Source organism: Trachurus japonicus, chromosome 13, assembly GCF_045865225.1.
Source record: "Trachurus japonicus isolate A0001 chromosome 13, Traja_1.0".
Taxonomy (NCBI): domain Eukaryota; kingdom Metazoa; phylum Chordata; class Actinopteri; order Carangiformes; family Carangidae; genus Trachurus; species Trachurus japonicus.
In genome coordinates, this window is record NC_140919.1 from 18058307 (window position 1) to 18080034 (window position 21728).

Here is a 21728-nt window from a genome sequence, read left to right on the forward strand (position 1 = left end):
AGGGTGAGGGTAAGGATGGGGGCAGGGCTGGAGATCTTGTAACTTCTCTGAAGCTTAACTACTGCTTGAATGAAGCTTTTTAAAAGCTCAGGACATTTCCTTTTGAAATTAGACATCGGTCTAATGAGGTTAACAACAATAAATTACTGTGTGTGCTCTGAGAACAGTTGTTTCCATTCACTGAGGGGCGGTGTCCCAAAGAGGCTCTCACTGTCCAAGCTGCAGCAACTGCAAAAAACACAAGCTTTGACACAACACATCCTGTATTTTCCTCTGCATAAGAATCATTCAGTTCTTATTAAAACAGTATTATCTTTATCTTTTGCACGTGATGAAATCAGTGTTGCAGATTGAGTCAGAAAGCAGCTTTAGGACCTAGAGTCTGCGGAGTATCTCTGCACATCATAGCAGCCACAGCTGAACCACGATCAGATTTCCTCCGAGTCTCTCTCTGCAGCCACTCATGGGAAAGTTTCAAAGCTGACCTCAGATCAGGTCTGAAGAATTAGCTTCAGCCGACCCCCTTTCTTTGCCCAGCCTGTGGGACGTCCCAGCTCTCAACTTCCTGGGGAAAACAGAGACACCCTCATTTGAATATCCCATTCCCACTTCTAGAAGATTCTCTCCCAGGCTATATAGAGCAGAAGTCTGTGCTACAGTTACACAATCCACGGGACACAACTCTAGAGAAGAAACCCAGCGACTCTGTGCCAGGTAAGGATCAGAAGATAACTGTCTTTGTTTGCAGGGAGGAATGCAGGGGGGCGAAGGGGCTGCTTGTTGTTGAGGTTTAAACTTACAGTGCAGCATTGTTCCATTTTAACCAGTTTGGAGTCGACTGCTATTTTTCTGGCTGTTTGACCTGCATATTCCACAAAATGTTTTCAGCGTATTTGCAAGAAAATATTAGCACAGATTTGTCGGCAGAGCTTAAAGTTTTCACACAACTTATCCCAGCAATGCTTTTTTCCCACCTCCCTTGCATGCCACTGCTTTGTTGTCTGTTTAAATGTAGTTAAATGGGAATTCACTGAGAAAAAAGCTCTGTACGTGCATCTAATCTTGCTTTTCTTATTAACTTTGAGCTGTCACTTTTTGTGGAGGAGTGGTCCCAACATGTCCTCTATAAATCTGTGCTTCTCCACTGTGGCACAGTTGATTGGATGAAAGTTTTTTCTGGGTCAGACACAGCCAATGAAAACAGCTTACGTGTCTGACTATAAGGGAGCGAGTGACTAACTAGTACAGTAAATCTAACTTGATATCTTAAGTTCAACAGATGAAAACTTGAGAGCATTAGATGAGAAATCGGACGACTCCGAATGTTTCCATCAGAGCCTGAATAATGTTTCCTTGCCTGCTCTGTGGAGATTACTACATACACCTCTTGTCTTTCAGAATGAAAATCGCAGACACCAAAGCATCTCAAGGTATCCGAGCATGATGCAAAAGCCGTTTCCGCTGTATCACAAATATGCAAATAGTGAGATGCTGACACATACAGTATATCTGCACCGGTCGAGGGGAGAGAGAGAAAGAAACGTCTTTAGAGACACCAGGGCGGCTGGTGAATTACAGCCTCAGGCTATATACTTTTAGGCATTCTTCTGAACAAGTGATTGAATGAATCAGAGCCATCAAGCACACGCCCTGTTTTGACGGAGAGAACAAAAGCAAATGCATCAAACACAGTGTTTTCTGATACTTATTTCTACTGACTCAAGAACAGTAAGTACTTGAAGTTATGTGAGTTTAAGATGTGCAGCAGTTTGCATCAGTTTAAGTAAATGTTGAGAACAGAGAGGCATCATATTACAGCTTTGAGCCAGCACAGAGAGGACAGCAGCTCCAGCTGTACAGCTGAGCCTCCAGTCGCTGCCGACGTGGCGGCCAACATGTCTGCCTCAAACTGGAGGCCTTCCCTAACGTCTGTGTGGGCTGAGCCAAACCCCTCCCTGCTTTCACATCGTCACATCCCAGTCTGTGTCCTGGCAGTTTCACATTTCCTTCCTGCTAAACATAGAGTATAATTAGTGGATATAGTTCTGGATATACATACTTAGGAGATATTCTGACATGTGCCTTCCATCTCAAACCCAGTACTAGTATGCATATGGTTTATTTAGTGTTTCCTAAACAACCCAGATCAAGTTGTGTTAAGCCTTATCTTTTTTTTTTCTTTTGTTCCTTTTTTGCAGGCTGCTGCAGCTGCTTTTGGAGACAGACAGGATGTGGATGATCAACATTGTCGCTCTTTGTCTGCTGGCCCTCGTGGCCTCTGCAGAGGACAAGAAGAAACTGAGCAGCCATGCTACCACGCTGGCTGACAACAGCGCCAACCTGGCTTTTAGGTTTGTTTCTGTATAAGCTGGTCATATATTTTGTAACATGAAGTTGCCTAATTATAGTTTCAGTGATTTTCAGTGACAAATAAATAACTGATCTGATTTTGATTTTGATGTAGCCTCTACCACAACATGGCCAAGGAGAAAGATACAGAGAACATCCTCATCTCTCCCGTGGTGGTGGCCTCTTCTCTGGGGATGGTGGCTCTTGGTGGAAAAGCCTCCACGGCCTCCCAGGTCAAAACCGTCCTCAGCGCTGACAAACTGAAGGATGAGCATCTGCACGCAGGGCTGTCTGAGCTGCTCACTGAGGTAGCTACTACAAACTGTCCCTAGTAATTAGACTTTGTTACAATACAGATAGGTAGTCTCAATCTTTTCCACATTTATGAGATTATACGTTGCTTTTTTTTCCCAAAGGTGAGCGATGCCAAGACACGCAACACCACCTGGAAGATCAACAACCGCCTCTACGGCCCCAGCTCCGTCTCCTTCGCTGATGACTTTGTGAAGAACAGCAAGAAGCACTACAACTACGACCACTCCAAAATCAACTTCAGGGACAAGAGGAGCGCCGTGAACTCCATCAACGAATGGGCGGCAAAGTCGACCAATGGCAAACTGCCTGAGATCACCAAGGATGTGCAGAACGCAGATGGAGCCATGATCGTCAACGCCATGTTCTTCAAGCGTGAGTATCAACAATATCTTTCATGCGAAGCACTGTTGTGTTTTTACATTCATGGCTCAGAGGTGTATAACAAAGCTTTTAACATTTTGTCCCACAGCTCACTGGGATGAGAAGTTCCATGAGAAAATGGTGGACAATCGAGGCTTCCTGGTTAGTCGCTCCTTCACCGTTGGAGTTCCCATGATGCATCGCACAGGTATAGTCTTAGCTCCTCATCTTGTTTTGTCTTTCAGACCCTCATATCTGCCTCGACAAGAATGCAAGCTGGATAAGCTATCTGATTGTTGTGACTGCTCTTCGCAGGTCTGTACGACTTCCACGAGGACACAGAGAACCGCCTCTTTGTGCTGAACATGCCTCTGGGTCATAAGCAGGCCTCCATGATCCTCATCATGCCCTACCACCTGGAGCCGCTGGAGCGCCTGGAGAAGCTCCTGACCAGGAAGCAGGTGGATGCTTGGCTCGGCAAGATGGAGAACAAAGCTGTGGCCATCTCTCTTCCCAAGATCTCTCTGGAAGTCAGCCACAATCTGCAGGTAAACTGATGATTCGGTTGTTGGTTGTCACAACAACACAGACAGAGATACAACAATTAGACATCTGGAAAATAAATGCAAACAAATGCTACATGTTGAGAAAATGTGTTTCTATGTCTTTTCCAGAAACACCTGGCTGAGCTCGGCCTGACTGAGGCCGTGGACAAGGCCAAGGCCGACCTGTCCAACATCTCTGGAAAGAAGGACCTGTACCTCTCCAACGTTTTCCACGCGTCCGCCCTGGAGCTGGATGTGGACGGGAATCCCTTCGACACCAGCATCTTCGGCACCGAAAAACTGAGGAACCCCAAACTTTTCTACGTGGACCACCCCTTCATCTTCCTGGTGAAGGACAACAAGACCAACTCCATCCTTTACATCGGCAGAGTGGTCAGACCCAAGGGAGACAAGATGCGCGACGAGCTATAATGTTAACGTTATGCGAATCATGTTCGGTAGCTTTGTGAAATTATGTCAGGACCTTGTGTGCACGTTTTTGGTATGACTGTTACCTCATGAGCACATTCCAATAGACAAGCTGTGGACGGAATATCTGAGCTTTCTGTTTTTAGACACACTAAAACCTTCCCAGGGAACAATTTTGTATCTTTAAGCCCCAGCCTTAAGCCCCTTTTGGATTAAATAATGTCCTTAATCACAGAGAAAAACACACACAAATATGTGGCGCATTTGAGCATTTCCACAAACAAACAGCAGTTGGCAGCCTAGACAACATGCTTATATTAAGTGTGATCTCTTTTTCTTAACATTGTACTTTCGCCATTGTTGTTCGGCCATGCTTTTTATTCCATTATCTTTAATGTTTAAAGAAAAAAAGATCTTTGCACACAAGCTTATTTGTTACATATCTGCTTCCGTTGCCTCCATTCTGCACTGCACTGAATCGTTCCTCTGCACCAGCCGAGCTCGCAGTGGAAAGGTGGCAAACGTCTGGTGCTTAATATAATGTCCACTTGCCAACCATGCTGTTGATGCTGCAGGTATTTTCCACACAGAAGCTGTTTGGATTGTGTGATTATGAAATCGAGTGTTCATTTTTCAATAAAAAAAAAATAAAGAAAAGGGCCTTTGTTTGTGTGTCCTATTTTTATAAGCGCTGTTCAGACAGTCCTGTAGAGTGGTGAACAGAGGAATGTGAGCACGCTAGAGTTACCGTCTCAAAGGAAAAGGGATAACAATCTTTCCAGCTGGCTGGAGGTCAAACAATCCCATCAGGTCTGGAATGCAGGGATATGACAAAAGGCCTTCCTTCCCTCATATTGCTTATCCACTGCAGAAAGCCAGCTAGAGAATTTGGTGGTTCATTTCTTTAACCACCACTGGCTTTTATAAAAAGATCTTTAAATGGGGCGTCCCAGCTCAAGGAACAGCTGACTCGGCAGTGGAAAAACTGGAGTGCAGGGTTTTCATGGTGAGTGGGAAACTTAATTTCCTGCCAGCCAATGAAAAAGTGTAGTGGCAACTCAACAGTAGGTTGACAAAACATCAGTAGATAAATATCACTATTTCTTTTTCTTTCTTTTTGTATATATAACCCCTTAATAAGTATTTTGATGACATATTATAGCAATATTTCATCACAAATGTTCTAACAACTTCACGACTTCTCCTTTATAAAATTATTCAATCCCTTTGTATACAATGAATGGATTTCTGTGTGAGAGCTGTAGCACCACCTTCTGGTTGTAAAGAGTAAGACAGCTATTAGGGAGATGTTAAAAATCCATGGTTTAATTACTTTATCGTGTCATATTTACAAACACATTGTACTTTGCAGTGCAGGAATAATACACAAGACAAAATAACAACATATAAATTACACAATGTACAAGTTTCTGACTGATTTTGCTGTACACCAAGCATGAATTAAGCTTCTCCTATAGTCAACATTAAATTTGGATATAAGGAGATTATTTAATGTTAATATCTATGGTTTGTTTTAGACAAGACTTTTTATTTCAGGATTTGGATCAAAACTTTCACAATTACACTTCTACCACGTTACAAATTTTAATATCATTATTATTTATTTGGTTTCATGTCATTTTCATTTTTTTGTAAATTTTTTTTACATTTTTCTTTATCAGTTTGTGCTCTCAGGTATTCCCTTACACCTAACATGGCATTTTAATAAACTCCAGCGATCGACTAAATTTTGTTGCTTTTACTCTCTTACCCAAAAGCACTCAATATATAAAAATCTGTGAAATGTCCTAGACTGAACACTGGATGGTGCTCTTCACACACACAACATGCTCCTGTGAGGGAAACTGTACCTGAACCTCTGCAAGTCTTTACATGTAACATGGTAGAAGATTAATATGGTGCAACATGAGCTGTTGAGGAACGGAGCTGTATCACTCCATAAATAATGTTGCTGTACGTTCAGTTTGCTTCCCTGAACTCAGACACAAACATTTATGGATTCATGTACAAAAATTACTCTGTGATTTTATATAGTGAAGAAAGGTTGGTTGTATAAAATTGTTGCGTGAACAGGCAGGCACACACACACAGATTGTGTTCTTGCATTGACCCGTTAAAGACAGGATGTAAACTTGTGATAATAATATGCAAAGGAAGAAAAAAAGCAGAATTGTCATAATAAATGGTTTCCTTTCACATCATTTAAAGCTTTGTATTACAGGTCTATTATTTAAAGTATGAGTGTCGTATAATTCAGAAATCTAACTGTTCCATGAAGCCTATAGCTGTGACAGTCAATTTTAATTTACTTTAACCAAAATTGTAGGTGCTGATATATATCACAATGACGTGTGAGCAGAATGAATCCATCACTGAGCACTTTGGAAATAGTAAAATTCAACTGACTATAGCAGAAAAAAATATTTTCTTTTCAGAGGTGAACCATTAAGAAGGTGACAATTAAAAAAATACATTACATATTTATAGGAATGGACATTTACTGGCTGGACTGACTGTTCCTTCCCATTCAGCTCTAGTAGAGTAGAAATATAAGTGGCAAAATTATCTTTTCTGTTTCTTCTCTTTTAACAGTTATATACAATAGCAGCCTTTGCCTCCAGCTTTGGAGGGCTAATAACATATAATATTCAGCCATAGCTAAGTACCAGCCTTGGCTCCACAACTCTATTATGAGCTTTCATGACAAACTAAGAACAGACATTATCAGCAGAAAAAAAAAAGAAAGAATAACATTTCATTTTGAAATAGGCGTTTGGGGCGTTCAATCTTCCGATGGGTGATCCTCTGGTTGCCCTGAAATAGGTGACCACTCAGTGGCCAGTGTGCGCAGAGAGGAGTGAATGAGTGCATCCTTCATTAAGGGGCGGGTGCACTTTCCTTGTGCTTCTCGGCAGCAGATACGTAGGCAGGTAATGCGACAACTCTCATTACATTAGCACCGTCAGGTTCTGCTGCGTTGGCTGCAGGCAGATTAGCCAGCCGATGGACAATCCTGTTAAAGAAGTCTGCATTAAGCCACAGCGAGAGGCTGGGTGCTGCCCTCTCTCCCCTGCCTGCCTCTCCCAGCTCTTTGTCCCTTTATTTCTCTCGATGTGTCCTCCTCTCCTCTTGGTTTTTTTTGGTTTTACTTCTTTCACATCTTTCCTCCTCTTCCTCTCATTTAGATTTTGTTGTCCACCTGCCTGTTGGCCTTGCGAAAATGTGTCTTTATCTCCTCTGTCACCATCAACTGCCAGTTATCCCTAGTAAAGGCAGAGAGTGGAGTTTAGATCACAGTTGTATTTTTTACATTCAGACATTTATTTTTAAGCAGAGCTCTAAGATGTTAAAAAAAGAAAACACCAAGAAACCAGACGAAAAGCAAACACAAAGCACCACGATGCTGCCACAACAGTAAAACTAATGCTAAAGGTTAATTATGAAAATGTGTCAGCCACAATGAAAGTAAATGAAGTGAGCAAAGAGGGCTTTCCCCAATCTTCTTACAAAGATGTAGAAGGTGATAAGATCAAGAGATTAAAGAGACTTGTAAATCACAAAGCCACAGCTAAGATTCAAAACTCAGTGAAAGGGAATTGTGTCTACGCAGGCTCAAAAGGTTGCATTTGGTCACATTGACCCGACAGTCACAGAGATACTTCCACAACACAACACAGCACAGCACAGCACAGCACAGGACAACACCAGCTGGCATGCAGGTCTCTACCTCCTGTGTTTGAACTAAGAAGGTCAAGCCTTTTTCTCGGCTTTCTTTCTCCTGTACGCAGCTATGTCCTCAGGGTTCAGCCCGTGATTGTTTTCCCTGAAGTGACATGCGGGTATAGTTGCAGTTTGCATGAGTCCATCGTGCATCGGTCGCAGGTCAATGGCGGTTATGCAATTCAAGATTAGGTGGGATGTGTGTATGAGGATAACAACAGTGAGTGGAAGCTCTTACCCTGGTTTGATCTCTGGTGGTTTTGGCAAAGGCTTTGTAAAGTCTGTTTTCCCCACAAGCCAGTATGTCTCTTCAATACCTTTACCCTGTGAGGAAGACAAAACAATGTGGATTAGTGGAATCTGAGTTTCTCAACACTTTTTCACCAACACTGAGGTCAAATCTTACCTTTAGCTCAGTCTTGCCTCTGACATCTATTTTATAACCTTCATTAAGAGAATTGAGGATCTTCACAGTGCTCAGATTCACATGGATCCTATAAGCTGAGGGAGGAAGAGAAGAGAGTAACATGAAAAACCAACACATGAAACAAATACAACAAAAATACACACAAACAATTATTTTGGATATACTTACGCAGCCCAGTGGATTCCATACGAGAGGCAGTGTTGACGGTGTCTCCAAAAAGGCAGTACCGAGGCATAGTCAGACCTACCACCCCAGCAACACAGGGCCCTGTGCACACAAAGAGCCATATGTAGAAATTGCCTAAGAAGAATATCAGCTGTATCACTTCCTCTTTGTTTTTTCAGTTTCTCATTTGACATAAGCTTGCTGCATCTTAAACACAGTTGTATAGTGCATAGGTCCAGTCTACAGATAGATTTAATAGCCAGACTCTAAATAGTGAAGTGAAGATTCAAGGCAGAGTATTGCTGTGTTAGACCTGTGTAGGAGAATATATGAAGGACTAAATGTTGCCTTTACCTATTAAAATCAGTCCTACAGTCACTACAGGTCGAGTCACATTTCACTATATGACCCTGGGGCAGAGAATTAATGAGTGTAAAATGGGTGATGAGGACTTTGGCTTTGAGCATGGCCCACCTGAGTGGATTCCTATTCGTATCCTGACGGGAACATCTGGCATGTGCCGCATATGGAAGGTTCCCACTGAGCTGAGGATGTTCAGAGACATGTTGGCAATCTCAGCGGCGTGCTTGTTGCCGTTTCTCTTTGGCAGACCTGATGCTACCATGTAAGCATCCCCAATGGTCTCCACCTGGGCAATGAGAACATTTATGTTAAATTATGGAGACATGAGTGTGTTTTGTTTCACTGATTGCTGGTAACATGGCTCTAACTAGTAGATGTCATGGCTAGAAAAACATTTCTGTTAATATTAATGGAGGGAAACCAGCAATTTTCAGGCACAAAAGATTTCACCATGCATGCTTTCTGACCTTGTAGACATCGTGGCTGTTGAGCACAGCATCGAACAGACTGTAGAGGTCGTTGAGAAGGTCGACCACTTCAATGGGGTCACTCAGCGAGGAGATGGTGGTGAAGCCTACAATGTCACTGAAGTAGATCGTCACCTCGTCAAAATACTCCGGCTCCACGGTGCCACCGGTCTTCAGGGCCTCGGCCACAGAACTGAAGACAGAAAGACAGAAAAGTGACATAAGAGAAAAAAAATCAGGCAATAAACAGTACATTTATTGGATCATGAGTCAACTCACGGTGGGAGCATCTCGGACAACAGTTTTTCTGTTCGCTGCTTTTCCACCTCCAGCTCCTCTGTTCTCTCTCTGATGAGATCCTCTAGGTTTGAGCTGTACTGCTCCAGCATCCTCAGCATGGAGTCAATGATGTTGGTCTTTTTACCCTTGTTGATGAGCTTGAACTGCAAAACACAGAGTCATGATAAACAGTGTCATATTTTGAAAACTGATCTAGAGAGAGGCCACAACAGCATCTCCAAGAAGTTACCCTGTCACCCTTTTTTTCCCCCTTATCACATTATTTTCTCTGTATTTTCTTTTCTCTTAGAGGATTTGGGACAATGGGGTGGCGGGAGGGGAGCGGGGGGCTTAATGTGTACATTTACTGAATCTGTGATTTGTGTGTGTTTAATTACAAATGCCAATAAACAAATTTTTCAAAAAAAAAAAAGAAGTTACCCTGTCAAAGACCTCATCAAAGTTTGGTCTGCGGTCGGGCAGTTCGCTCCAGCACTGCTTCATCAGCTGGATACACTCCAGTGGAGCCTGGTCCGGGGCCACGTTGGGGCGACACATCGGAGGAGGCTTCTTCACCTTACGGATAATCTCTGGTGAGGAGAAAGTGGAGATAGGACACATGAATCAAATGTCAAACTAGAATATTGTATTTGGTGGTGATCACAAGTTCCTGAAATCTACTAATCGCTTGTCTCAAATCTTTTGTTAACTCTTTCCCAAATTTATCTTCCTGTCTTTGTCAGCATATCTTCCTTTGTGATGGATACATGCAGTACCTTCAGCAGGTAGACCCAGCATGCAGTATGGTGGCCCTCTGACCACTACCTCCTGGAGGATAATAGAAAAGCTGTACACGTCTCCTTTGAAGGTCCCTTTCCGTGAGGTTGTATAGTCTCTCAGAAACTCTGGGGCTGTCCAAAATAGTTCTGAAGGGGAAAAAAGTAGAAAGAACTTCAATGCTTCATACGAAGTAAGTAAGTTGTAATTTCCACCAAATTAGGAGGAGGCGTTTACCTTCAGGTGGAGGTTCTTCTATAGGAGCTTTCTGAGACTCTAGCAGCTCATTGAAACCATGGTCAGTTATCTTGAGGACAAAACGCCCGTCCACCACACAGTTACGAGACTTTAGTCTGCCATGTGGGAAATCTCTGTGGTGAAGATATTTCATACCCTGGAAGCAAAACACATGCAACTCACATCATATAAAATACGCCTTAAAAACGCAGCGGTAAGACAAAAACTCCATGTTCTCATCCAACACCTGCAGAACATGTATGTTTACCTTAATGAGGTCGAGCAAAAGCGAGGACTTGAACATCCAGTCTAATTTGACGTCCTCGTTCCTCAGCAGGTCCTGCAGGCTGCCCCGCGAGCAGTGCTCCGTCACCACCGCAAACATGAAACAGTCGGAAAAGAAGCCGAGGAATGGATTGACGTTCTCGTTTCTCAGGTCCTTCATCTGAGACGGCACAGGTGGATAAACAGGTTGATGCATGAACAGAGGCAAAGAAGATGTGCTACGATATGCATGATACTAAATTAATCTACAGACTTTTAACCTTTGGCTTATCTGTGATGTTTGCTGACTATACAGCATATTTCAAATCACTTCATTTGAGTGAAGATTGAACTTTGTGTCTGCCTTGTTTGTCCAACGTAGGTCAAGACATGTTCCTTTACCTTTGTGAAAATCTTTGTGGTGCTCTGCTTCACTTCCTTGAAATGGCCCTCCTCAAATTTCTTGAGCCAAACCCAATCACCCTGTAAGGGAAGATACACAGAAACTAAATGTGGCAATACAATATGTCCTATACTGTGAATCACAATGAGTCATGAATTACAATGAATCATCCATGAAAGGTCAAACCTAGGGACAGTGGACTTGGTAAGCGATCCTTGCTGACTTACTGAATGATCTACAACCAAATCCAGTTTGATTCTACTTTTCTTGGATAATCATGACATGGATGACAGACAATAAAACAACTCACAGGTCCCTGTTCATTATCTCAAAACCCACACTTTCTATGTAAGGAAGTATTGTGGTAAATCCTGATTACAAATGGTCAATGCTCAATCCCTCAGGACATGTTTAGACGAAACAGAAGTGAAAACACAGGCCTGACTCCAACTTTAACCAGAACAATTGATCTCTACTCCACCTTTAACCAAATGGTCTAATTTTACCTTACTATTTAGAACGAATGGCCTTGACATGCAGCTTCACAATGAAAACACTTTACTCTGTCACTAACATACTTAAAGCAGAAGTAAGTGGAATGTTTGTGTTAATATAAGTCTTAAATAGTTATATCTTCCGACGGCAATCACTTATATACACAGAGAAAAATAGGGGTACAGAAGGGGGACATTTCTGTACTTAAAGGTACAGTTCTGTCCTACTGTAGCCTATAGGGCCAATTATTGTACTCTAGAGTACCTATGTGTACCTTTTGGGGGTAGAAAAGGCACATAAATGTTCCAGAATGGCAAAAGGTACATATATGTACTCCTAAGGTACACGTATTTACCCCCTAAAGGTACATTATCAGAGACAGTGTGTTAGAAAAAAATAGTAGCTTAAGTAGGAAAGTAGGGATAATAATTAAACATTTAACTAGTAATTATTTTGTAATGGAGGTCTGCAGGTGTGCCCCAGTCACGAGGTACCGGTAAGGAGAAGGTCTTGGCGAAGCGGTTAGCATCGTTGCCTCCGGTGCAGGAGGTCGTGGGATCTCGCTCAGAGCAGGTCGCAGAGCAAACACACACACCGGTTACACACACCGGTTACATATATACCCTGGGTATATATACCCAGGGTATATATGTACAAGTACAAGTAGCACAAGTAAATATTGTACAAGTACAATTGTGCACCTAGCATCTAAAGCAGGGGTAGGCAACTATATTTGTCGAAGGGCCAGAATTTTTCTCAACAGACACCCCGAGGGCCGGACATTCAAATAGGCCTAGATTGAAATTAAATTCACCTTTTTGCTTAATAATTTGGTTGTTTATATTTTATATTTTTATTTCTCTTGTGCACATCATTTTTTATTTATACACATCTTTGGTGTTTTGTTTTGTATGATATAAAATTAAAAATCTTGACATAGCCCATCATATCATCATTTACATATCATGCTGCTGGAACTTTACACTGCTGGCTTGTATCCTGAGACATGCCCTGTGATTTTCAGTTTAAATATGAAAGGAGGTTGACCATCAGGTCTGTTCTCATGATACAAGTCATTGGTCCTGACATGTGTGTTTCTCTTCTATAACACACATTCTACATCTCAGAGGTGACGTCTTTCCGTGTCCCAGCGCATTGACTTACAGGCGCCGTAGGCACAGAGACCGAGAAATACACTACTTAAACTATTAGAACTCAGTCGCGGGCCACATTCGGCCCGCGGGCCGCCTGTTGCCGACCCCTGATCTAAAGGGTATTATACCCTTTAGATGCTAGGTGCACAATACTACTGTACTTAAGTACAGTTGTACTTAAACTGGTACATTTTGAAAAGGTACAAAAATGTACCGGCACCAATGGGTACAAAACTGTCTCTAAAAAAGGTACGCCTGGAGCGACAAGGGTTTGTACCTTTTTGAGTACTTTTCCGTATTTCTATTTTTCTCTGTGTAGAGTGTTTGGTCTGAAACACGGGTCTGTCAGTCACTCTGCTCTGCTGTAAGCCGAGGAGAAAACTTTCCTTGTATCCTACAACCTTTATCCAATGAGGAGAGAGAACGGCATAAAGGGGCGGTCCTCTCTGTGTGTGCAGCCAAGGGATGCGCGTGAATGTGGTGACGTAGGGACGAGGGCGGGGACTGCTAACTCCATCCACTGACAAGAAGTTAGCCAAAACGACCGGATCGCTTACTTCTGCTTTAATAGTGCAGCAAGTGCAATGGCTTGTGCGATGAAACTTACCTCATACACAGCTACATTGGTGGTCTCATGAGTCGCTGTCTGCGTGCTGTTAACGGAGTGTGAGTGGTCTGCAGATTTCTCTTCCAGAGCGCTCCTGGACTCGGCCAAATCCTCCAAAGTGATTTTCTGTGGGTCATTTAGCAGATTTCATAGATTTAATAGAAATTAGATGTGTCCTTAAACATTCAGCATAAATACTGATGACCAGGATACATTGATGCTGCTTACCTTTTTGCTAAGCTGGGGGTTGATGAAAGTGAGATCCTCTAAGGTAAGTAAGATCCGATTGGGACCTTTGACCAGCTGGATTTGTTGGAGTCGCCGTCTGTCAGTGAGATTTAGGAAAAGATGAAAATGTAAATGAAAACACACATTCTTGTAAGAGAACCTCTTTTAGTCTAATGTTAGCATGTGGTAGTCAGGTCTGAAGATATATAGGTTTTACAATAAGAGTCAGACATTTTAAAAGGTTTCTTCGCCCTATTGCCATAGGTTAACATCAATAGGATTGATTGATTTCCATTTTCAAGCAGGTTATTGTAATCCTTTCCTAGTTCGATAAGCATGTAATGCTTTAGGGGGATAAAACCTTCCTTTTTTACTCTCAAGTCTTCCCACAGTAAATTTCTTACTCTGCACATCACAACACTGAACACATAAATACATCTTTTCTGTTACAAAAATCCCTTTTCTTGAAGTGGTAGGTAAGGCGGGGGCAGATGGAAATGAATAGAAACACTGTGCTCAGGTGTACCTGATATAAAAACTAAGTCCAAGCCCTCCTACAGCCAGAGTCACGATGACAGCCAACACCACTACGATATAGACGACCTCCACACCTGAGGATGACAAACGGTAATGGGTTGGTAGTTTGGGAAATAAAGGTGTCAGGAATAAATGACAAAATGAATGAAATACATGCCATACAACAGTGAAGATTTTTCTTCAACAAAACATGAGTGTATTTACATGCCAAACTGAAATACCGTACCTCCTGAGCAGGTGCTGCTCTTTTCAAACCAGCAGCTGGAATCAGATGCTGGAGGAGTTCCTCCTGGAAAATTAATGGACCTTCCTGCAAAACGTAGCACTCCAGATGTTAGATCCACCACGTACGTCTGGTACAGCTGGCTCCCACTGTTATCAGAGTCCAGGATCACATAGTTGGTCGTGACTTCCCTCGACGCATCCACTGTGACTTTCTGGTTGAAACCGCTGAAGGTTGTGTTCTTTGTGAAGTAGGCCAGGTTTGAGCCAGACAGCTGCATACCTGCTTTCCTGGCATTGTGGATGGAGTTAGCCAGGAGGTAGATGCTGTTATAGATGGTCCCAAAGAGTGGGTTAACCTGTGAGGATGATTCAGGGTTTTTGGTTGGGAAGACAAAGCATTATAAGGCATTAATAATTTGAATGTTATCTTATTCCTGCATAGAAAATACTTTAGAGGGGTCCCATTTGATTTCTCTAACTCAAAATGACTACATACATGCAAAAACACACATTTTGCGTGTACTAAAGATCTGGATTTGGACAGGGAATAATAAATAGAGTTTTAAGACAGACTTCAAGCCCCTGTCCTTTATCTCCCTGGTGTAACAGTTCCTACCTGCTCTGCCTGCACAGCTAGTGTTAGTTCCTCACTCCTCTTGGCCGCAGTGAACGCTTCATTGAAGGACAAAAGCTCAGAGGCCACAGTGATCGTGAGCACGGAGTCATAGGCCTCCCTCAGCCTGCTGTTGTTTTGCAGGGGCGCATGGGAGACGTTGGTGTAGGGCACACTGTAGAGGAGAGTGTCGTAGGGGACAAACACGTACTTCCCCGAGGTCAGGCCCATTTCCCGTGCTTTGAGGAGAAAAATCGCCTGCTGCTCACCCCCAACCAGGACTGAGTGCATACACATGATTACGGCTGAAATGGACAAGGAAAAAACAGTAAAATATTTGTTTGAAATATGACATCTGACCTCAGAATCAAATAGTAGTGTAGTAAAAGAGCACTCCAGTATGCTCCACCTCTGGGGTGACTGCAATCACTTTGTTTTTTTTTGACAAACCCAACTGAATGAGAGGAGTAAATGCACTTTGGTGTAATGCATTGACTTCCTCTTGATCATGAGATCACAAAGACATATATTTTGTGAAATTCAGTTCTTTGGCTGAATACCTGGAACTAAACTTTTTGTCAAAATGATTTGTTTGTTGGTGGCCTGTTGGATTGAGGCAATAATAAACCACTGACAAGTTAACATGCTCTCCCATTTCACCTTAACCACAAGGTGAAATTTGCAGTCAAAATGGCTGCCTGGTCAGATGGCTGAGTCATAAGCTTACTGGGATATGAGCGAATCGGCATCACTGATTGTTTGTCTGTTATGTAATAGGCTACTGTTCCCCTATGTTCTTATATTACAGGTCATTTATGTCTTATGTATTTTTATCATTTATGTTCTGCAGAAGATCCATTGTGGTCTGGCTCAACTTTATGATTATCTCTCAGCAGCAGCTCTCTCAAATCAGTAGGCCTATCTATATTTTATTACTCTAATGATGCCAGCTCCTTACCTCTGATCTCTCCTGCAGCCTTGATCTTCCTCAGTGTGTTCTCCACCTCAGTCTCATTAATACCCATAGGTGTAACCAGGGGAATAGGAAGCCCCTTATTCCTCAGAGCAGTGGCCAATCTCCCGGCAGTATCCACCCAAATATCCTCATTGGAGGAGACCACCACAACACTGGCCCACCTGAAGTGTTTTAGCACGGTGAACAACACGTCAGTGGGGAACGGTACCGTCCTGGCAAAGGTCGGGTATCCTGTGGTGCGGAGCAGCTCGTAGTTTACACATCCGTAAGAGAAGACGGCCTTATCCCAGTTCTTGGCCAGCAGAGAAGCTGCAATACAATATCCAGGGTTGGTGGGGCCCAAAAACGCATCCGCCGTCTTCTCATAGTAAATAAAGGCGGTGAGAGCTTTGGATGTTTCGCAGGGCTCCTGCAGGATAATAAAGTCCATTTTCAGGCCCAGGTCCAGATTCAGGTCTCCGTTGATCCTGCTCACAGCGAGCCTGGCTGCCGCAGCAGGCAGCGCCCTGTAGTACACAGGGTCGCAGTTCCAAGGCCCCAAGACCCCTACTTTGAATATCAAACATCGGACACAACAGGGGAACGTCAACACTCCGATGAGGACCCATAGCAGAAAGTTGTAAAAGGGCAGTGCGGTTAGAGTTGGTCGACTTTTAATGATCGGAATATATGGATGGTTGGACTCCCATAGCGTCCCTCTGAAGTTAGGAGGAATATGTTGCATTTTCCCTCCAAGGTGTCCAAGGTGAAGTGAATCTTTGTGTTCACTTATTTATGAGCAATAAGACCAGTGACACCTGTAAAAACAGACGGGAATAATTAATCTTGGAGTGACTATTTTCTAAAAATGGAATTAAGAGACAAACTGAAAACTGAAATGATTGAGCCTACCATGTCTTCGATGCCATCAGGACAGCTCCAATGTCCGATGAGATAGTCTTACAGGTGTCCTCTCGGTTCTCCTTTTTCACCTAACCATCCCAGAATTTAACTTACCTATTCACCCCGAGGACTCGCGGTGACGCTCGTGCGAAGACACGGCACAGCACATAGTGTTTGGATTACGAGGCTGACAGTGACAGGCAGGGCTCTTGCGCTGCGTCTGTCGCGTTTGGAGACAACTTCAGCACCCTGGAGAGCTACTTACGCCCCGCAGTCAGCGCCTCTGAAGGCTCCTGAGCGTTTCCACAAACACCTCTGTTCACAGGAAGCATATCTGAGCGAGGAAAAAAACACCCGTGGCCCTCAGCTGTTCTTTCTGTCATATGTATATTTGGGTTGGGGGTAGAAAAAAAAGAAAAGATATCATCCAAATCGAGTCGAGATAAAAACAAAAATGAACTTGATTGAAAAATGAGCTGTCTTCACCCCCAAAAAGACGTTTCTTGTGAATAAAAATGGAAAAGTATTGGATGTATTATAAATATAGGAGGCCAGTGTCAGCTACAGCCCCATTCAATTAAATCCCTCCAAAGTGACCTGAGGCCACAACGTAGGTGTAACTCTCTAATCCATTTTCAGTGAGGCACAATATAAGAGGATTGACAACAGGCCTTAGTCTGCTTTAAAAGCCTTGTTATCACGCTAGAGAGGCTGTAAGGCCTTTTCCCATCAATTAACATGTCCCTCTAAAAAAATACATTACAGCCAAGGCCTCTGCACAAACAGAGATAAATACTTAGTAGCCTATACAGACACTTCTCTTGCCATGGAGACACCTCAGTCATATTGCACAGAGACACCTGAACCGCCCTTTAATTGGTTTAATATGCCTGCAGTACCTCAGGTCCCACAGATCAAATGAATTTGAACCCTGGCGGAGTGGGAGTCATTAAAGATAACGAAGGGCTCTCCCTGTGAGTCCCCTGAGTTCTGCTGCCTTTTGCCTGCGTCAGTCTTTTCTTCTTCAAAAGACTTCTCCAGTGAAACAGCCTGGCTGGCAAATGACTCAAAGAACAGCTGGTTGCCACAACATCACCCCCTTTGGATGACAGCGTGGAAGATAAAATATGGAGCGGGTGGATGATTTAACAAAACCATAATGAGACTGTGGAGTGGGAGTTTAGATTAAACAGAAGGTGACTTTGTTATAAACTGCCACACAAACTTGTTTGTTTTGTATAAAGGTGCAGATCATGAGCGTGACTGCTGATGATGCTCTTGCCCTAACAGTAGATTCTGTAGGCTCTTGAAATACAGAAAATAAAGAAACAGTGTAAGATTGTGCTAAAGAGTTCATATAGACTGATTACCGTAGTAGTTTGTGTTTGAGTGTGTGTGAGACGGCGAGAGAGAGAGACCTCACCACTTCAGTTGTCTGCCTGTCTCTCTCTCCCTGTTTGTGTGTGTGTTTGGAGGAAGTCATCTTCTACCCCCCAAAAAACCCTAAAAAAATCCTTTTAAGCCTGAGCATTGACTGGAGACAAAAATGCAGTACAGGGAAAAAATAAACAACCAAATTCAATTCTTAGTTGCAAGAATATTACATTGCATTAAACACATATGGAGTTGGAAAGTGATTCCACCTTTGTTGACCCATATCCCACATAAGCTGATGAGCCTCTTAAACGTAACACCTTGACACCGCTGTCCTGCAGCCAGGAATAGTGGACAGAAATGACGACTCAGCAGCGCATTGCACACACAGTGAGTTAGTGAACACAACACATCAGATGCTGCTCCTGAGATGAGCTCTGCACTCTGTATGAGTTACATGCAAATGAAACAGTGATATTCTCCACAAATGGTATATTAAAACAGACACATCTCTAACATTGAGTAGGAAAAAAAAAGGAAATAAATGATTGAATATGTGTTTGGGCTGATGAACGATAATAAATAAGGAGATGGATGTGGGAAAAAAAGAGGGTACCAGTGAAAAGTAAATGGAGAATACTTAGAAGTTCCTTTCATTTTTTATACTGATATTAATGCCAGACATGTCCTTCATAGCACAAGAGCAGAGCCCAAATGTTGTCGATGCTAAAAAATAATGACTGAAATTGTTTAACCTGCATTCATGAGGTGTATGGACTTTCAGAAACTCAAAATTCAAGACAAAATTGACTTTATTTTATCCGTATTATTTTCAGTAAATGAGAATGTGGCCTACAGTAGTCTATAGTCAATATATCAAATGCATTTTGAGCTAGAAAGTAAGTAACAATGCTCAGACTATATGGCCTCTTACTGTCACTTACGTACAGAGAAGTGTGTAATGATTATTTAAGGCCTATCTTGGGCCTCATTGTCACTACCATGAATTTACATGTTAAAAGTTAAAATGAACATAACTGTGCTATTTCTACTTTATTGTGGAAGTCAGGCTATCCTCTTGTGTTTGTCAGTGTTTTCTTTCCCTGTCTACTGTCAATGAAAGCTGTCAGGTATTTAAACGTGAGGTGGTTTATTATTTGAGTTGCTTCATGATCCATCTCAGTGCAGCTCCCGGCAGATTTTTACTGTTGGATGTCTTTAGCTCTGGTGCCACCTAGTGGAAAGAGTATGAAGTGATGGTTTCTCTGTTTCACACCTTGATGAAGAGAATAATAGACAGACTTGATGCATCATGGACTCATTTCATTATTGGAAGCTAAAAATATGTAGCTACATTCATCCAAGATTTGTTTTTCAACAGGTAGTAAATGAAAGTTAGAAGCTAATAAGTTAATTTTTTATAATGCCACTTTGGTTGTGTTTGTTTTGGTTAAAATATATTCATGAAACTATGTTGTGTTTTTCTACCACAGGTTTGAGTTTTGTGTGTTTTTTTTGTTTTGTTTTTGTTTTTCATTGTTGTTGTTTCTCCACACTTATCACATTCTCTGTATTCTGCCTGAGCCCCTATCTTATCTTCACAGCCTTGAAGATTCCCAGACACTGCAAGATACAAGGGGGTTAGGCCGTGTGTGTGTCTGGCTGTGTGTAGCTACGCTGAATGAACACACATCTCTGTAGTCTATCTCTCTTTTTCTTTTTCAAAACCGTGGCCTTAGTTTGTGTAGACTCTTGAGAGTGCATGACTGTGTTGTAGTACTGTATGGGTGTACGCGCTGTGATGCTGTCATGCTCTCATGAGGAAAACAATGGCCGAGGGCGCAGATGAAGAGTGGAGGCCCCTCAGCATTGTGTAAGCAGCAACAGATGTTCACCATTATTCATCACACTTGACCTGTGTGTTTCTGGCCCTCTTTTTTTGTAAACTTGTTACAGTGTCTGATTCAACATGATGCAACATTAGGCTATGTCTGGCCTGCACAGATCTGCTGTGCAGCTATGTTCAGCAGTTGTTCACAATCAGTTACATTTGTGTCTGAATAATCTTCAAGACATTAATCACAACATTTTTTGTATTCAAAAATCAAATTAGGCTACATAAACCTGCAGGATCTGTCAGCATTAGTATTTTAAGAGCCTGCAGATCTGCTGAGTAGACGGTAACAACAGGAAATGTCTGGGTTTCCGTTCACATCATTTAGGCCTATTTTATCAGACAGTGACATCAAAATGCAAAGTTGTGGCCAAATGAAACAAACCACCGCCTTGTTGCGCAACACTTTGTTTCTGGCTTTGTTTTCGAAAGTGGGTCTGCGTTTAGCTGTGTGGCTCCTCTACGCGCCGAGGAGAAGAAACGTCAAACCCAAGGGGGCAGTTGTCGGTCTGAGAAGTGAAGCTCACTTCCGCGTTCAAAAAACTGCAATCCCCTCGGATTCCTCTGGGGGCTGGTGTCAGAAGGGAGCATTCCCCATAGACCCCCATGTTAAAATCGCCGACTTTACATCCTCAGTAAACATGTTAAAAGCCTGGTGTCAGAACGTTTTTTCGTCTCAATCGATAGTTTCTACCCCCGCACACACTCTGAGGGGGGTGAATTTTTTTTTAACTCTATAGTTTTACTGTTATTAGGTTAAAACTCTGGCCAATCAGGGCGCGGAAACGTTGAGTGACAGGTCCGAGCAGCTCCGTGGACAGCTGCTTCGAGGCCAGTGGGCGGGTTCTCGGCCGGCCAATCCAACATGGCGCTGTTCAGGCCGCCATATTTGAGTCACAAAAACGACTCCCCAAAACCAATGGGTGACGTCACGGACGCTACGTCCATTCTTTTTACAGTCTATGGTCAAACCCACCTGAGAGAGCAGAGCCCGGAAGTTACACGTGTGAGAATTAAAAAATAAAAGCATAGGCTAACAGGGAGCAAGTTGAGAGTATTTCCTAAACTGTATAGCTATCAGACAGTGCATCTTGTTTTAGTGCATATTTCTTCAAAAATCTGTGTGTCTAGACTGTAGGCTATAGGCTTAGGCTATGTTATGTAAAATGTATGATGATTTAACACAAATAGCCTAGTTAAACTATGGTAGAAGAGCACCAGAGGCGCAGGCATCAGCTCCCAAATGAGTTATTAATCTCAGAAAAGGCTAATTAATCACATGTGCAATAGTGTCAGTGTTATGTGCAATATTTTAGGCTAGATAGCCTATTGTATTTATTTATATTTTATTCTTTTATCATCTCATTATCTCTAAAAAATGTCTGTTTGTAGAACATTCTGATTGTCTGTAGGCTACTTTTTCAAATGTCAAATAAAGATTTTCATTTTAAAAAAGTGCAATATTTGTCTCTCTTTTTTTAAAAAAAAAAAAAGCTCCTAGCCTACTAATGATTCAGAGCAACCCAGCCCAATTTTATACCCTAGGTGTACAGTGACTATCTATCTATCTATCTATCTATCTATCTATCTATCTATCTATCTATCTATCTATCTATCTATCT

The 21728-nt window shown here is 42.4% G+C and overlaps 2 protein-coding genes across 3 annotated transcripts; one reads left to right on the forward strand and one right to left on the reverse strand.

The window, feature by feature from the left end:
* Window positions 1–563: 563 nt before the first annotated feature.
* On the forward strand, window positions 564–4655 carry serpinh1b (serpin peptidase inhibitor, clade H (heat shock protein 47), member 1b). Of its 2 annotated transcripts, XM_085795079.1 has the most exons (8): window positions 614–714; window positions 1399–1430; window positions 2199–2351; window positions 2465–2657; window positions 2766–3036; window positions 3134–3232; window positions 3340–3572; window positions 3699–4655. In XM_085795079.1, the coding sequence occupies exons 3-8, from the start codon at window positions 2230–2232 to the stop codon at window positions 3999–4001; spliced, it is 1221 nt and encodes a 406-aa protein (XP_085651205.1). In that variant the 5' UTR covers window positions 614–714; window positions 1399–1430; window positions 2199–2229; the 3' UTR covers window positions 4002–4655. The 2 variants fall into 2 exon arrangements, with proteins under 2 accessions (XP_085651206.1, XP_085651205.1); XM_085795080.1 differs by lacking the exon at window positions 1399–1430 and having other exon boundaries at window positions 564–714.
* Window positions 4656–5304: 649 nt separating this feature from the next.
* On the reverse strand, window positions 5305–17858 carry gucy2f (guanylate cyclase 2F, retinal). The gene is made up of 19 exons (XM_085795081.1): window positions 16848–17858; window positions 15939–16753; window positions 14984–15285; window positions 14369–14723; window positions 14132–14216; window positions 13606–13702; window positions 13378–13503; window positions 11121–11201; window positions 10723–10899; window positions 10455–10611; window positions 10217–10366; window positions 9882–10030; window positions 9441–9604; window positions 9162–9354; window positions 8806–8980; window positions 8335–8433; window positions 8146–8240; window positions 7978–8063; window positions 5305–7282 (listed from the first exon to the last, which is right to left on the reverse strand). Exons 2-19 carry the CDS (start codon window positions 16678–16680, stop codon window positions 7201–7203), a joined length of 3315 nt encoding a protein of 1104 aa, XP_085651207.1. The 5' UTR covers window positions 16681–16753; window positions 16848–17858; the 3' UTR covers window positions 5305–7200.
* Window positions 17859–21728: the final 3870 nt, after the last annotated feature.

Coding starts and splice junctions, on each gene's coding strand:
- serpinh1b (XM_085795080.1), top strand. CDS start 2,230: ATGTGGATGATCAACATTGTCGCTCTTTGTCTGCTGGCCCTCGTGGCC. Junction 2,352..2,464: donor AGCGCCAACCTGGCTTTTAG/GTTTGTTTCTGT, acceptor ATTTTGATGTAG/CCTCTACCACAACATGGCCA. Junction 2,658..2,765: donor TGTCTGAGCTGCTCACTGAG/GTAGCTACTACA, acceptor TTTTTCCCAAAG/GTGAGCGATGCCAAGACACG.
- gucy2f (XM_085795081.1), bottom strand. CDS start 16,680: ATGCAACATATTCCTCCTAACTTCAGAGGGACGCTATGGGAGTCCAAC. Junction 10,367..10,454: donor AGAAGAACCTCCACCTGAAG/GTAAACGCCTCC, acceptor TTTCCCCTTCAG/AACTATTTTGGACAGCCCCA. Junction 7,283..7,977: donor CCACCAGAGATCAAACCAGG/GTAAGAGCTTCC, acceptor TGCCTTTACTAG/GGATAACTGGCAGTTGATGG.